Source organism: Trachurus japonicus, chromosome 24 (assembly GCF_045865225.1).
Source record: "Trachurus japonicus isolate A0001 chromosome 24, Traja_1.0".
NCBI lineage: Eukaryota > Metazoa > Chordata > Actinopteri > Carangiformes > Carangidae > Trachurus > Trachurus japonicus.
Genome location: NC_140930.1, coordinates 30,271,181 through 30,285,804, shown reverse-complemented (window position 1 = coordinate 30,285,804; position 14,624 = coordinate 30,271,181). Strand labels below are relative to the sequence as shown.

Here is a 14,624-nt window from a genome sequence, read left to right as displayed (position 1 = left end):
TAGCTTTAGAAAAAAAAAGTGGCACAACTTACCCCGCACCAGGGGCAAGTTGTGCCATTAGAGAGAATACACTGGGGTAAATTGTGCCATTGATAATTGAAGTAAAACAGATCATTTTAATCTCACAAATGATAATGCTATATAAAAGCAAGACAAATTCAATACAAAATTAAAGCCGGAAGCGGCAATGATCAGGCCCATGCAGTCGCGGGGGCCTGAGGCACGCTGGGGGCTGTGGCGCAAAGAAACGCAATGTTTCGTTCATCCACCAGGCCACAAGCACAACCAGACTGGGCAGGTGTGTTCAGGGGCGGTCCCTCATCACACATGTTAAGTTTCAAGCAAATCCGTGCCCACTGCCATGTCTCTCCTATACACCGACACCACTGCCACTGGCACAACTTAACCCAGGCCCTTTGGCACAAATTACCCCAAGCCCAGCATTTTGAAAAAAAAAGGACTCCCCAGCTGTTTTGAGCTGGCATCATGCTAACTGTATAGACTCATGGTGTAGCTTAATAAAGCACTAAAACATGTGTGAACTGTTTTCAAAGTTATCTATAATTGTTCAAACACGGCAATCAAAAAACCTTGATCATAGAAATTTTACTTTGGAGGGCAAAAAATATTTTTTTGAACATAAATGTGCTTTCCTCTCAAGCCATGGGTCACCCGCCTTCTTGATAGGATGAGTGAAATGGATGCCCCTTCAAAAATATGTGGTCACATGACCAACTTTTAGGTTTTCTAGATAACAGGGGTGGAACTACTTGCCCCTTGGTACTAATTACCCCACTCTCCCCTACATGCTGTCTGATGTTCTGTGCAGCAGTAAACACTTGACCCTGAACAGATGCAACAACAGATTGGTGAGAGCTGAGTCTGAATATAATAAAATGCTGTTTATGGGTTTGATCTGTGACCTCTCTGTAGCAGTTTGTGCACTTATCTTTAAATTACAGCACCATTATATTATCCAATGTCAACACATCAGATTTAGTTGATATTCAAGGATTGCATAAGCAGTTTGTTATTGTACTCATAAAGTTTACGGCCTTTCAAGACACAGGTTTCAAAAACAATGGGCAAAATTAATTGAGTGAAAGGGCACAAGGAATCTTGACATTTAGTCCCTCGTATTGGTCAAAGCTAAAAATAAAAAAAAAGGCCAAAACAGATCCCATATTGCAATTATTATTTTCCCCATATCCTCCCTCCTTTGAAATCCCTGTGTTTGATTTCTAACACAGGCTGTATTTTATTAGCCTATGGTCCTTGAATCTAATCTGGGATCAAATGCATGGCATCCTATGAAGATAAAGCTTCTCCAAACAGATTAAACAACCATTTATGTGGGATAAGGAGTTTTCAGTATATAGCTTTTATCTAACTCGATCATAGATAATAATCTAATAAACTGTCTTTTGAAAGAAGCCAGGGAAGAGCCGGAAAAAAAGAAAAAAAAAAACACGTGAGAGACAGTCACATGCTGAGTGAACTGAACTTTTGTGTTGAATCTGTAGAGTTTGTGGACTAACTTTAACTCAGTATTCTTGCATTTTTCCTGTCAGATCATTTTTTCTATGATGATTCCAAAAACCAGCCTCACACCAAAATACTTTTCAAGCACTGTCACGGACTAATTACCAATATTGCTATGTAAAATCACAAGATAGTGGGGAGCTCCCAATATCATGATCAAGAAGAGGAAAGTGGTTGTCCAATAGAAAAAATAAATAAATAAAAAGAAGAAAAAATAAATTGTGACATTCACTGATGTGAGCATTGTGGGCAGCCAGCAGGGGAAAAAAATTATCAGTTTTAGGGGCAGATCTTGAATTAATATAACTCATTCTAAGTATAGGTGTTCTTATTATAATGCTATGAGTTATGCATTTGTATTGCATTATCATCAAAATCTCAACCAGGCCACATGCAAAATCTTCTATAGGTGTGTGAGGGTATCAGACATTTAGTCTTTTCTGGTTATCTAGTGTATTATGGTCATAATATACTGACAATTACATATTGCATTGATTTTTATACAGATGAAAAACAACTACAAGGTTAACAATTTAAAATGTTAAGTGTCCTGTGTCCTCTCATTTCACTGGGTTGTACATTATGGAACAAAAGAAAAGCACCACAGGCTTGTTCTAGGCATGTTTTTATTAGACAGCAGTTCAGCGATAAAGTATTAACATTTCTTATTGTACGATACATTTTAAAAATTTGTTCTGCATATATTTCAACTTTTACATACAAATCATATACAAAGTTAACATTTTATACTTCATGCGTATAATTCTGGCATGTAGTAATCATCCATCTTCTCTTCATCTTCACAGGTTTTTCTTCTCACCCATACTGCATGTCAAGTTGGTAAAAAAAAAAATGACATGAGGTTGAGTACATGCATCTGTGATCAATCTTCAAATGTGAATTAGAAGTGTGTAGTTGTTTTACCTCCACTCCCTCATGATGCAGAGGCTTGCATGATCTTACTCCTTTGGCTTTATGGGAACTTCTGTTTTGATCAGTGATGTTATGTCTGTGGACAAAGGTACCTGTCATGTCTGCCTCCTCACATGCTTCACAACATCACACAAGGCAATAGTATTTTAGATGTAGTTTCATGTGTGAGAATTAAACACAGAACACAAACCCTCAAAGTCGACAAAGATGATGAGGTCATCATTCTTGAGGTAATTACGTCTCCGGAGGTCAAAGTGCTTCACAAAGTTCCTCCAGCCCCACGTTCCACCTCTATAGCAATCACAGGAGGGGTCATACGTCCCCACCTTGGAGGGATTATCCCAAAACAGCTTTCCATCTGATGCTGAAAGAAAACAAAATTCAATTCAGTAAGCGCAAATGAACTAGTTTCAGGTGGTTGATGTCCAAGAGTCCTCTACAGTTCCAACAGATTTTCATACAGAACTATTACTTTACTGTATATGCCATCATCATTTTTGTTCTTTTGTTGCATACTTGCTGTTGATATTCAGAAAACTATGTTGTATAGATCATATAATAAAAGCATATGTTTATGCCTCATTTGTGAAAGATTAAAATGATCAGTAGGAACCATTCTAATATCCCAGTTTCCATGTCTTCTTTGATTATACTATATAGTGGATCTTGGTTCTACCTGTAAAATACTATACTTGGTTGTATACTGTAAAATGTCAAAGAATCGGTTCAAAGAGAAGTGCTCACAGCTTGTATTCAGAAACTGAGCTTTAGCTGTCAGGAGTCAGGACATGTGACTTCACAAGAAAGCAGTCACTGCTCCAGGCTTTGCCTCAAGACCCGCCTACAGTACTTGGATCCACCACCCAACCTTGCAGGAGTTAGTTTAGCAAATGTTTACCTGAAATGTAACTTCTTGTGGAACAAGACTTTAAGTAAAACATTAGAAAACTGCAAAATATGGGATCCTCCAATTTTGTGGGTGTATTCAACAACAGGTGTGTTGAACAGCTTCCCAGAGGTTATGAAGAATGCATGTGTTTTTTTGTTTGTTTGTTTTTTCTCCTTTAACTTGTGCAGTCCTAGCCTCGTAAACCCGCCTCCCCCGGAACTGCATTTCATTTCATTCTGAGGGAGAGTCTGGCCTCATCCCCGCTCCAAGCGTCTGGGGTGGGCGGGAGCTGGGCGGGAGTAGTAGCGTTGACAGACAACCCCATTCAGCCAATCAGCAAGTTGGTGTAGTGACGGGGCTTTGCACCAGTCGGTCCCTGATTGGCCAACGTGCTGTGTCAATCACAGCGGCGACGCTGATTGGCTCGGCCTTCTGAGGGTTTCAGTCCAAACGCTTAGAATGGGGATGAGGCCAGACTCTCCCTCGGAATGAAATGAAATGCAGTTCTGGGAGAGGCGGGTTTACGAGGCTAGTGCAGTCCCCCCCTCCTCCCTTTGGATAACAGATAAAGACGACTTACTTGTCCTCATGTCAGTAGTGAGACTACGAGCAGTGGACATCCTCAGCTTAATGTCGGGGTCTTGATCCATCACCACTAAAGTGGCCTGCCTGTTTATTGCTGGCCACTGCATCACCACGTCGTTCTCCCCACTGGCCAGGTGGAAGTACAGCCCTGTGTAGTTCCCAGTGTAATCGGTGTAGGTCGACAAAGGAAAGACACGGACTCCATAACCGTAGCCTTCAGGACTGTAGAAGCGAGGGCTGTCAATATATGTGTCCCTCTTAGCTGTCTCCATGATCTTTGAGAAGTTCTTGATTGTCCACACTGCACTGGGACAGCGCGTCTCAGTCAGGCTGATGTCGTCTATGTAGATGCCACCAGTGGACACAGAGGGGTCGCCGCGCACAGCTTGGAAAGCGTAGCGGAACTTCTCCCCTACATTCATTGGAACGTGGGCGATCTTCCATGAGTGGTCAGAATCCGCTGGATAGGAAGAAGAACAGGATTACAATTCTTACTATGCCTGTCCTTAGCCTTTATGTTACAGTATGTATTGTAAAATACTCTTGCCAAGAGTTAGGTGACAGGATTGATACCATTCATTTTTACATTAAAGGGGAACTATGCAAGTCTGGTCACTTTTCTGCTGTTTTGCTAACCCTCCTCTTGGCCATGTGCATTTGTTTTCAACGAAGCCGGCATTTGTTGTCTTATCTGTCCTAAACCAGAGATAACAGGTTACGAGGCGCGTTTGTGTCGTGATGCTGCCGAGACGAGAGCTGGGACACGGGGGCGGCAGCGCTGATCTTGCAAGGCTGATTTTCGGCCAAAAGACGCTACGTGGAAGGCAGAAAGCCTCCATTCTCTCCAGTCATTTATTTAACCATCACAATTACCCCAAAGATGTTTAATTAAGGTAAAAATGTAGCATATAAGTTGGAAATCCTGCATAGTTCCTCTTTAAGGCTCAAGCTGGAACCAGCAGCTGATCAGTTCATCTCAGCATAAAGATTGGAAGCACAGGGAAACGCTAGCCTGGTTCTTTCTAAAGCTTAGGTTAAAAGAAAACTCCAGGAGGAAACTGAAAATCACTGGAGCAGCTAACTGTTCTTATACCAATTACTGTTGTTCACGCGTAAATTTTTGCTTGTGTGTGTGACATGTGAAGCTACAGCCAGTAGGTGATTGGCTTTGCTTAGTCCAAAGACTGTGCCTTGATTCAAGTATTTGCTGTAAATTTCCAAGAAGGTGCTTGGAATTTGTGTCATTAACATTAATAAATACCATGAAAGGTGTGCATTTTCTTCATTCTACGAATGGTGCCCGTGCCATCATCCATCTTGACCCAGATCACCAGTCTGTCAGTCTGGCTTCCGGTCATTTTGTAGAAAAACTGCAAACACTGAAGCTTCCTCTTGGGGTAAAGGGTGCGGGATTCAAGAAGAGCCGACTCCTGAGCCTTCCCGGTCCTCGTGTCGAAGTACATGAAGTATCCAGCATCTATTCAAATCAGACAAGGTACAACAGGCTTTTACAGCGTGCAAAATTATATTATATCTGCACATTTTCTTCCATGTTGTGAGAACTGATAATATACTGTATAAGTCAGAACCTCTGCATTGTCCCAGTAGTGTGTGATCTTCTTCACCAACGCTGCCCTTGGTGTGAACCCAGTCAGCATCGTCAGAGGAGGCCTGGATCATTCCACAGACGCTGGCATACTCAAAGGCACACTGATCCAGCAGGGTGAGAGGGCCAGCTGGGGTGAAGAAGGAAGAGGATTTGCAAAGCTATTCAAAGATTGCATGCACTGAATCCAGAAAAACATGAAACTAAGACAGATATTCACTCTGTCAGCCTCTACATACAGCAGTTGTACATGCGGTTGAGCCTGAGAGTGTCCATCTTGCTGAAGTCGAGGTACTGGCCAATGATGTTGAGGAATTCTGGGATTTTTGTGGTGATGGTGGGAATGGATTCATTCTTATTGAAGGAGAAGGGCCTGTAATGCATGATGGATTCGTAGTCGTACGCTGTGTTCTGGTCAGTTATGTAGTCATCGTTGTACTTGTTGAAGTTGTGTTCAAGCCCTGCAGGAAATTACATGTTCACGCAAGTATTGAACTATAGCGTTACTCCCAACAATGCATCACACATCAGCAGGAATGACAAAAGACATGAAATAAGGAAACATGAATATCCTAGATATACCTGGAGAAACCTGATCCAGCCAGATGTCAACATAGTCATCCCTGTCTGTGCGGGACTGTTCATGGTAAAATCCCAGAGCATGGAGCAGTTCATGCTCAATCACCGCCTTGTGGTCGCAGCCTGACCCCAGAGACAGAATCTGGCCATTCTGCTGGTCACCAACGCTGGAGAAACACCTATAGCCAAAACCAAATGAAATGGAGATCAATAAAGATTTAAAGAGGCATACCAGTGATTTAGTGTTGTACTGTACCTCCATTAAATTTGGGACTCCAAAGACACAGAAAAACAGGACTAGTAAAAGCACAAGTTGATCCTGACTTTAATTCCTCAGCATCGTTTCAATTCCCAATACTCCACATGACTCTGTATGACATCATTCATGATGTCACCAGGTGTTGTTTTATTGGATTTACCGAAACTTCTCACTGAAAAGTACTAATACCTGAATGTGTAAAATTGGTACCCTTCTAATCAAATTCTGTGCCAAAACACCAAGATGACCTGACTTTGTAAACTACAGAGTCCATACTTATTCCCAATTTCAGGTATGTCTTAGAGACACTGTGTAACTTTAAAGGGAAGAATTGCTACATTCTTCCTCTTACAGTGTTTAATGACTAAATCATAAACCACACTGTTCTTAGGTCACAACACTCTGGGATGTTCTGCTACAGCTCCTGGTCTGGTTTGGCCAGTATTATGGCTAATATTTACTGATGTTAGCCACCTTAGTACATTAGTGCCATTTGTGAGTTGGTCTTGGGTCTTATTTTTGAAATATGTAATACCTCTGCAATGATGCACACTGGGAATGATTTTCAATGGTATTGGAAATGGAAGTAAAACTTAAACATTTAATTTCAATAGCCAAATTCATATACTTGAGATTCATTTATTAGATTTTGCTCTATTTTTGTCAACTGTATCGAGGACAAACGTTGTAAGAACAAGTAAGAAAGCTAGAGCCATACCCTCCTCTCTTTTCAAACTTGATAAAGGTCTTCTCTCCTTCATATGGCTTGAAGTCGATACACGACTTCAGCCGATACATCTCAAAAGCCTGGTGGACACAGCCCTTGGCATTCAAATCTGAGGAGTGTGAGAAACATCAGGAAAGTGTGAATGTGCATCACATAGTTCTTCCTTCAAAATAAAGAGAATAAAGAGTTTCAAGTGTGGTAAGATGGTGAATCCCACTGGAGGAAATCAATAGTAAGAATTCCACCAGTGTAGATTGCTTCAGATGAGTGCATCAGTGGAGCATCCAAACTGTATTTTAACTATACAAGACATGTTTAAAAAAAAAAACTTACCTAAGTCATCACCCAGAATGTAAGGGATTGGAAATTTCCATCTGTATCTTTTGTCAATCATGGCATTCCTTCCTTTCTGTAGCATTAAGAAGATGTTGAATTGTTATCATAAACCTAATCAAGGTTATAAAGATAAACACCAGCTGGGAGAACAGCCAAGCTTGTTATTGCCTTGCCCTTAGGAGGTCTTTCACCTCCTACCAGGCCATTGCCTTAATAAGAATGTATTCTTAGCAATTCTTGCCTGGTAAAATAAAGGTTTTCTACTATTGCATACAGCAGTAGAACAACAAAACTGATGATAACAATCGAGCAGTCAACCAAAGAATGATCGGCAATGATGAAGGAGCAGCTACGAATCAGCATTTCTTTAAAAAAAATAATAAGAAAACATTTCTGTCAAAATTCAACTCACAGGAATTAAAATGTCCCCTTCAAAGAGGTTGCCATCTGAACCTGTAGCACAGGTACAAACACACCGTAATTAATTGACATCATCCGTATGAAACTTTCCGCTAACATATTACTGTATTGATTTGTGGATTATGGACCTGTGAACAACAGGTCTATCTGTCTGTTTCGTTGTATCTTACCCAGGTTTAAGATGGGGTTTTCATCTTCGCCATTTTCATATACCTCTGCAAAAGGCACAGAAAAAGTTCAGAATATTTACATATCTAACAACTTGAATTACCTCAATCAAATATGGTTATTTGACATACCATGTACCACAGGGGAAACTGGTAACTGCATAAAAAAACCCAGCATAAGTCATCACATATTAATGGTAACAACATGCTGACTAATTAATTAACAAATACACACTTACAGTGTATGACGCAGCCAGAGCCACAAGTCCAAACAACAGTAGCACCCTTTCCATCATCATGCTGAATGACACAAAGCTGTTGCTGCTTTGTTTTAAATGTGCACATGGGCCAGATCTGACCTTCAGCTCTTGAGGTTTATGCCAGCCATAAAAGAGTAACTAGAGGACTTTGACTCAGATTTGTGATTAGTAGGTGTTTGTATGTGCATGTATGTGCACTCACACTTCTCGTGTCTGTTATCTGGCTCATCTGATTTCATTATAACATCCGAAAGCACCCCTGAAATCATACATTCACTCAATTAACACAAAACATATTGCAGCAAACATTTATTTTGGTGTTCAGATGATGTTAAAATGAATCTCTTCAGAGCTTACTGTAACCTACCCCTCTTTATACTGCCCCCTTGTGGGTTAAATTCAAAAAGGCAAGCAAACTTCAGGTTCAGAGTCAGAGTCATTTATTTGCCATTTGCAGAAAATCTGCATTGGAAAGCGCTTGCGAGAGGACAGGCCTATAAAAACATACATACATAAAAGAAGGAAAACACAGTAAATTACATGAAACATAAATAAGGTAAGTTAAGAGAGAAGAACACTGCCCCCAGATATAGGCACCATAGACATAAGTAAAAATACAATATGGAAAACATTCATCCTAACAATGAAAGAAGACAACAAGCTTTTAGAGTGTACAGTGGAGGTATCTGTGTTTCAGCGCCTCTTTCAATAGAAGAATAAAAATAAAAATAATAATAGTAAAGATAATAATGGTAGTTAAAACCTTCTATTTGGCCCTGAGTGTTCAGACATGAAATTAAAGTGCACCACTGAGGCTAAAGGTTGTTTAGGCTGCGCACAGCACAAGGAAAGAAACTACCTGTGAACCGGGAGGTAGAGCATTTAATCGAGCGGTACCGTCTACCGGAAGGGAGAAGAACAAAAAGGCTAGAGGCATGGTGACTGGTGTCGCTCACTATTTTTAAAGCCCGAGCCAGGAGCCTTGAGTTGTAAAGTGCATCAAGTTTAGGCAGATCAGTAGTACCAATAATTTTCTGAGCCAGATTGACTGTTCTGGTCAGAGATTTCTGGTCCTGTACAGTGAGGTTACTGAACCAAACTGTGGACGAAAAAGTAAGAATACTTTCAATTATGCACCTATAAAAGTTAATCAAGATCTGAAGTAAAGTCTTTCATCTTACGAAGGAAGAAAAGTCGTTGCATAAATCTTTTGACAATAATACTGGTATTAAGGTGCCAGCTGAGATTGTTTGTGATAGTGACACTGAGGAATTGGAAGCTTTCAACCATCTCTCTGTATTGTTTACAATAAGAGGGAGATGGGGTAGTTTATTCCTGCGAAAGTCAATTATAATCTCCTTCATTTTGGAAGCATTTAAAATAAGGTTGTTCATCTCACTCCACTTAACTAGGTTCTGTACCTCAGCTCTGTAGAGCGACTCATCATTACAATTTATTTTCCCAATGACAGTAGTAGGCTATCATCAGCGTACTTCACAATCAAATTATTATTGTAAGAAGCCGTGCCTAATGATTGCCTACAAATTTTGATCTTTACATTGAATATTATTATTCAATTTAAAATGTATTTTTCTCGCAGTGTTTACATTTCTCAAACTTTGAATATGTATGCAGAGATTGATAGACGACTGACTTCAACAAGTAAGAGTTGATTATGTGTGTGGTATGTTGTTGTTGTTTTTTTCGTTTGTCCAGTTTACCAATGTAACCACTAGATGGCGACAAAGGATTAGCAATGAGGCACCAGCTTCAGCTTGCTTTTTCTGTTTTCTTTCCACTGGCCACGCTCACACATGGCCCACAATGCATTTTCACAATGCAGTCGCCTTATAGACCGGTTAATGTAATTTATTAATAATAGCCTAATAAACAATAATAAGATGTGTTGTTTGGACTATAGAGAGTTGTCACTAGTATTCAAAGCGGTACTCAGTGCACTTTAAAGTAACTGTTAACTTAAGTTAGGTTTTTGTACAATAGGTTCTACATAGGCTCTAAAAATATTATACAACAATGAAAGAGTCTTCTTCACTCGGGGTAAACAGGATGCAGAACTAACGTTAGACCTTCCTTTCACACTCAGAAACCTGCCTATTTGAGAGCGTGTACTTTTAAAACAAATCGTGTTAGCCCAAAAACATCCTGTCGTAAACATCAGTGGTGTTGCAGGGAGATATCACCTACCATAGACTTTAAAAAGTCACAAACACAACTAAAACGAGCTGACGTGTTGTGTTTCGTACAGTTTTAAGCAGCGGTGGAGCGGACATGTGACCCGTAGCTTAGCAGCTAACGTTAGCTTAGCCTGTTAGCACATTAGCATGGGCTGCTCACGAAGCTCTGTGAGTCTGAAAACGAAGTGGTGACTATCTCAAACGTTGCGGTACAGTTCCTGAGCTCTCAATAATGTAAAAACTAGTCACAATGTTGCATTTACTCATATTGGATCTACTACAGGTAGGGGGCACTAGACGAGGTGGCCGAGTGGTTAAGGCGATGGACTGCTAATCCATTGTGCTCTGCACGCGTGGGTTCGAATCCCATCCTCGTCGGCAGTGAAAATCTTTTCTACTCTTTCACAAATAAGTTTTCCTCGGGTGTGCATCTCTGAAAAACCAGATTGTACAGGTATTTTTTTTAGGTACAGCTTTATTACCATGCTATTACGAAGAAACCAGAATGTCTGGATATTCTCATTCATCCAGGTCATTGTTCTTTTCAACTGCTGTATTCGTCTGGGAAGACGTTTCGCTATCCAAGGCTTCATAGTTCGTACCCAACAAGTAGCCTACACCATCTGCGGCAACGGACGTCAAGTCGACGGATCTCATTCATTGAGATCCGGCCGCGGTGGGTCCGTCAGCCGGCTCCCGAAACTCCGTTCAAACTATCAAACTAGGCAGTGTTGATCAAATATGAATCAAGATTCTGTTACTGCACTACACATTTCCCGCTTCAAATGTTTTCAGAAACACACTTTAGTGTGTTGTTTGATCGTTTGTGACCCGGCCGCCATGTTCGAAACGGCAGAGCGAAACTCACGCTCCGCAGTACACAGAACCGCCCACGGCGATCCGTCGCCGCCGGAGTTGTGTCTGTACCATCACTAGTTGTCCGCGCACTAGCTAGTGCGGCAACAAGTGCGGACTAGTTGCGTAGGAACTGATGAAGGCCCTTGGATAAGAGGCGAAAAGTCTTCCCAGACAAATAAAAGTCCAGTTGCCTACGATTCAGTTTGCCCAGAAAAGAAGAAATCAGAATGCATTCGTTTCACAGCTGACTTGCACATTAAATCACAACTCTCCTTTTTTTTTTTTTTTTAATTATAACCTTTATTTCAAACAGTCTTATTAGTCTGCTTGGTAGCTTGTGTTGTGGTATCCTTTGCTGCTCATATGTTTCTCATGGGCATCAGCAGGGTGTTGTGCACTGGTAGCTCCATCATCCAGTCCAGGAGAGAGGTGGATTGCCTCTGTCTGTCCCTCCATTTGATCATTTGTGGTTTGGCAACTTGTTTTCTGAGAGGTAGAGGAAATAAAAAGAGTGAAACGCAAGAAACTAAGCACTTTTCCCAAAACAGTCTCTTCACAGTCGTTACAGAATTTACCTTTTTCAGAATACTTGTTGCAGTTGAATTTTCCATTACCTTGTGATCATGCTGATATTGATCTATTGCGTACTGAGATTTGGATGCGTTCAGTCCAAGTGCACCAGCTAGTCTCTCTCCAAGGAAATCACAAGCTAATTTATGAAACAAATGACATGGAAACTCAATGAGATTATCTAACTAAATAGATGAAATAACTTTTATTACCATCACTAGTCCGCGCACTAGCTAGTGCGGCAACAAGTGCGGACTAGACTGCGTACGAAATGATGAAGGCCCTTGGATAAGAGGCGAAACGTCTTCCCAGACAAATAAAAGTCCAGTTGCCTACAATTCAGTTTGCCCAGAAAAGAAGAAATCAGATCTGCATTCGTTTCACAGCATTAAATCACAACTCAACTTTTTTTTAATTAAAACTTTTATTTCAAACAGTCTTATTAGTCTGCTTGGTAGCTTGTGTTGTGGTATCCTTTGCTGCTCATATGTTTCTCATCCTGGGCATTAGCAGGGTGTTGTGCACTGGTTGCTCCATAACAACTCTCATCCAGTCCAGGAGAGAGGTGGATTGCCTCTGTCTGTCCCTCCATTTGATCATTTGTGGTTTGGCAACTTGTTTTCTGAGAGAGGTAGAGGAAATAAAAAAGAGTGAAACGCAAGAAACTAAGCACTTTTCCCAAAACAGTCTCAAAACAGTCTCATTACAGTCATTTCTTCGGATTTGACCTTTTTCAGAATAGGTACTTGTTTTGTTGCAGTTGAATTTTCCATTACCTTGTGATCATGCTGATATTGATCTATTGCGTACTGGTATTTGGCTGCGTTCAGTCCAAGTGCACCAGCTAGTCTCTCTCCAAGGAAATCACAAGCTAATTTATGAAACAAATGACATGGAAACTCAATGAGATTATCTAACTAAATAGATGAAATAACCTTTATTGTGCTTTTAATACATTTAATTGTGACATACCTAGCAGTGAAATCCTCCCAACTAGAATGGCCACATTTTTGAATGAAAATCTAGTCTAAGAAAGAAGAAACAGAAAAAAAAACAATGTATGTCTGCTCCTTAACATCTAACATCCATCTTCTGCCTTAAAATATCTCTCACCCTCTGTGTAGATTCTCTGAAGGGAGGTCTTTTTGAGGACTGCTCCTCTTCCTCCTCACTGTCTTCCTCCTCCAGAGTTTCACCACTGGAGAAGTGGATGATCTTCTTCTGTTTGGATGGGACAGAACTGGAAAAGTCTGTCTCCTGAGTGTCTTCTACCTGGCAGATTGAACAGGTTTTACATGAGCTTTCATTTGGACTTTCTTTCATAGCCCAGACGTAAACTAGATTGGTCATTAACTAGCTATGTCCAGCAGCATGTTACTTTTTAATAAACTGAACATGTCTACCAGACAATTTAGCGATAACTGGTCACAAAAAACTGTTGAAAGTTAACGTACACCCTCACTGGCATGTTGCTAAACACAACCTAAGCTAACATCTCTGTTTATCTTTGCCTCATTATTACAACACTTACTTCCTGGTTGTTCATTCTCAAGGTATTTTAGGTCTTTGTTTGGCGCTCCAATGCAGCACTGTAGCTTCTCCCTCTCACATCACAGGTTAACTGTAGTGCGTCCGTCCACTGTGACTCTGTTGGGATTAGAAAAAACAACTACAGGATGCAGGATTAGTCTTGAAACCTGAGACACAACACACAGCAGTGCAAACCTTATCACAGGCAAGTTGTTGGGAGAGCTGTCACTTTAATGCAACCAGTTTCATTCTTGGGACAAAAGGGGCTGGGCTTGTTGCAGTGTGTAGAATGTCAAGGTGTATTGCCAACTTTATCCGCATGATCCCAAATGTTTTCTAGTATTCACTCACTGTGCATTTTCATAAAAATAAACATGTTTAACACAGTTTCGCATCTCACACCTACATCTGCAATACTAAAATGAACTATTTCCCCTGCGGATTAACAGACATAGCTGGTGTAAAGTGTCCAACAGCTACCTGGCATAAATGGACCCCCACTTGCTGGTTCTTTGTATTCACTATTCTGTCAGTTATGTCACAGATGAAAGCAGCTGGAAACTGGATTAGGAAAATCTGTGACAATGCTTTGAATTTTTACAGGAAAATAAGAGAATGAAGCTACAAGAAAAAACAACAACAATGCATTAGAATTAGTTTGTAATCTTCAAACAGCCACTCCAGTCATTTTGTATCCTACTTTTATGGAGATTTCTGACAAAAAACGTTACAAGTAGGAGAAGCTGAGCCTATTCCCAGTATTGGCTCCAAATATCCTGAATCCTACATATTTACAGTGGACCCTTCCTGTGATTTAAAAGCCCATAACCAGGTCCCAAATCTATACACACAAATTCTGATCAGACTTTGATTGGTGTATTCACAGTAGCAAGTGACGTATACTTTTCTCTCATACTGCATTACAGGAGGGACATGGCACACATTGTGTCATATCCTTATTGGTAAAGTGTGTTGATTGCGTTGTATACAAAATGCTACTACCAGGTTTTGTCGAAGTCTTTTGCACATACCGAACACAACACCAAGAAGACAAAGAAAACACAAAACAAGTGATAAAACCTAGAGCTCCTCCAGCCTATTAACAGAATGGATGATACTTCGACTATCTTAATAATTATGTACAATAATCAATAGTCATACGCAAAGA

General features: G+C 40.5%; 2 protein-coding genes and 1 non-coding gene across 4 annotated transcripts; 1 reads left to right on the top strand and 2 right to left on the bottom strand.

Moving 5' to 3' along the window:
• Nucleotides 1–2,159: 2,159 nt before the first annotated feature.
• Nucleotides 2,160–8,354, bottom strand: mep1a.1 (meprin A, alpha (PABA peptide hydrolase), tandem duplicate 1). 2 transcript variants are annotated; one of them, XM_085771819.1, is made up of 14 exons: nt 8,283–8,354; nt 8,176–8,200; nt 8,047–8,091; nt 7,869–7,909; nt 7,454–7,529; nt 7,112–7,229; nt 6,138–6,313; nt 5,795–6,016; nt 5,539–5,685; nt 5,211–5,426; nt 3,945–4,409; nt 2,666–2,839; nt 2,467–2,551; nt 2,160–2,354 (listed from the first exon to the last, which is right to left on the bottom strand). In XM_085771819.1, the coding sequence occupies exons 1-13, from the start codon at nt 8,340–8,342 to the stop codon at nt 2,502–2,504; spliced, it is 1,815 nt and encodes a 604-aa protein (XP_085627945.1). In that variant the 5' UTR covers nt 8,343–8,354; the 3' UTR covers nt 2,160–2,354; nt 2,467–2,501. The 2 variants fall into 2 exon arrangements, with proteins under 2 accessions (XP_085627945.1, XP_085627944.1); XM_085771818.1 differs by having other exon boundaries at nt 2,336–2,354; nt 8,277–8,354.
• Nucleotides 8,355–10,794: 2,440 nt separating this feature from the next.
• On the top strand, nt 10,795–10,876 carry trnas-gcu (transfer RNA serine (anticodon GCU)). The gene has a single exon. It is a non-coding gene; the product is annotated as a tRNA-Ser (tRNA).
• Nucleotides 10,877–12,353: 1,477 nt separating this feature from the next.
• On the bottom strand, nt 12,354–13,691 carry LOC146962189 (protein FAM177B). Its single transcript, XM_085770642.1, has 5 exons — nt 13,458–13,691; nt 13,040–13,198; nt 12,899–12,953; nt 12,703–12,797; nt 12,354–12,548 (listed from the first exon to the last, which is right to left on the bottom strand). The coding sequence occupies exons 1-5, from the start codon at nt 13,470–13,472 to the stop codon at nt 12,369–12,371; spliced, it is 504 nt and encodes a 167-aa protein (XP_085626768.1). The 5' UTR covers nt 13,473–13,691; the 3' UTR covers nt 12,354–12,368.
• Between the last annotated feature and the right edge of the window lie 933 nt (nt 13,692–14,624).

Bases quoted from the DNA above. Each gene is read 5' to 3' on its own strand.
- mep1a.1 (XM_085771818.1), bottom strand. From the start codon at position 8,342: ATGATGATGGAAAGGGTGCTACTGTTGTTTGGACTTGTGGCTCTGGCT. The intron at 8,201-8,276 runs GTGTATTTGTTA...TTTTTTATGCAG, and splicing joins CTGCGTCATACACTGTAAGT to TTACCAGTTTCCCCTGTGGT. The intron at 4,410-5,210 runs GTATTTATTAAT...CTTCCTATCCAG, and splicing joins GAAAATGCACACCTTTCATG to CGGATTCTGACCACTCATGG.
- LOC146962189 (XM_085770642.1), bottom strand. The intron at 12,954-13,039 runs GTGAGAGATATT...CTTCTTTCTTAG, and splicing joins TCAGAGAATCTACACAGAGG to ACTAGATTTTCATTCAAAAA. The intron at 12,549-12,702 runs GTAATGGAAAAT...TACCTCTCTCAG, and splicing joins AATATCAGCATGATCACAAG to AAAACAAGTTGCCAAACCAC.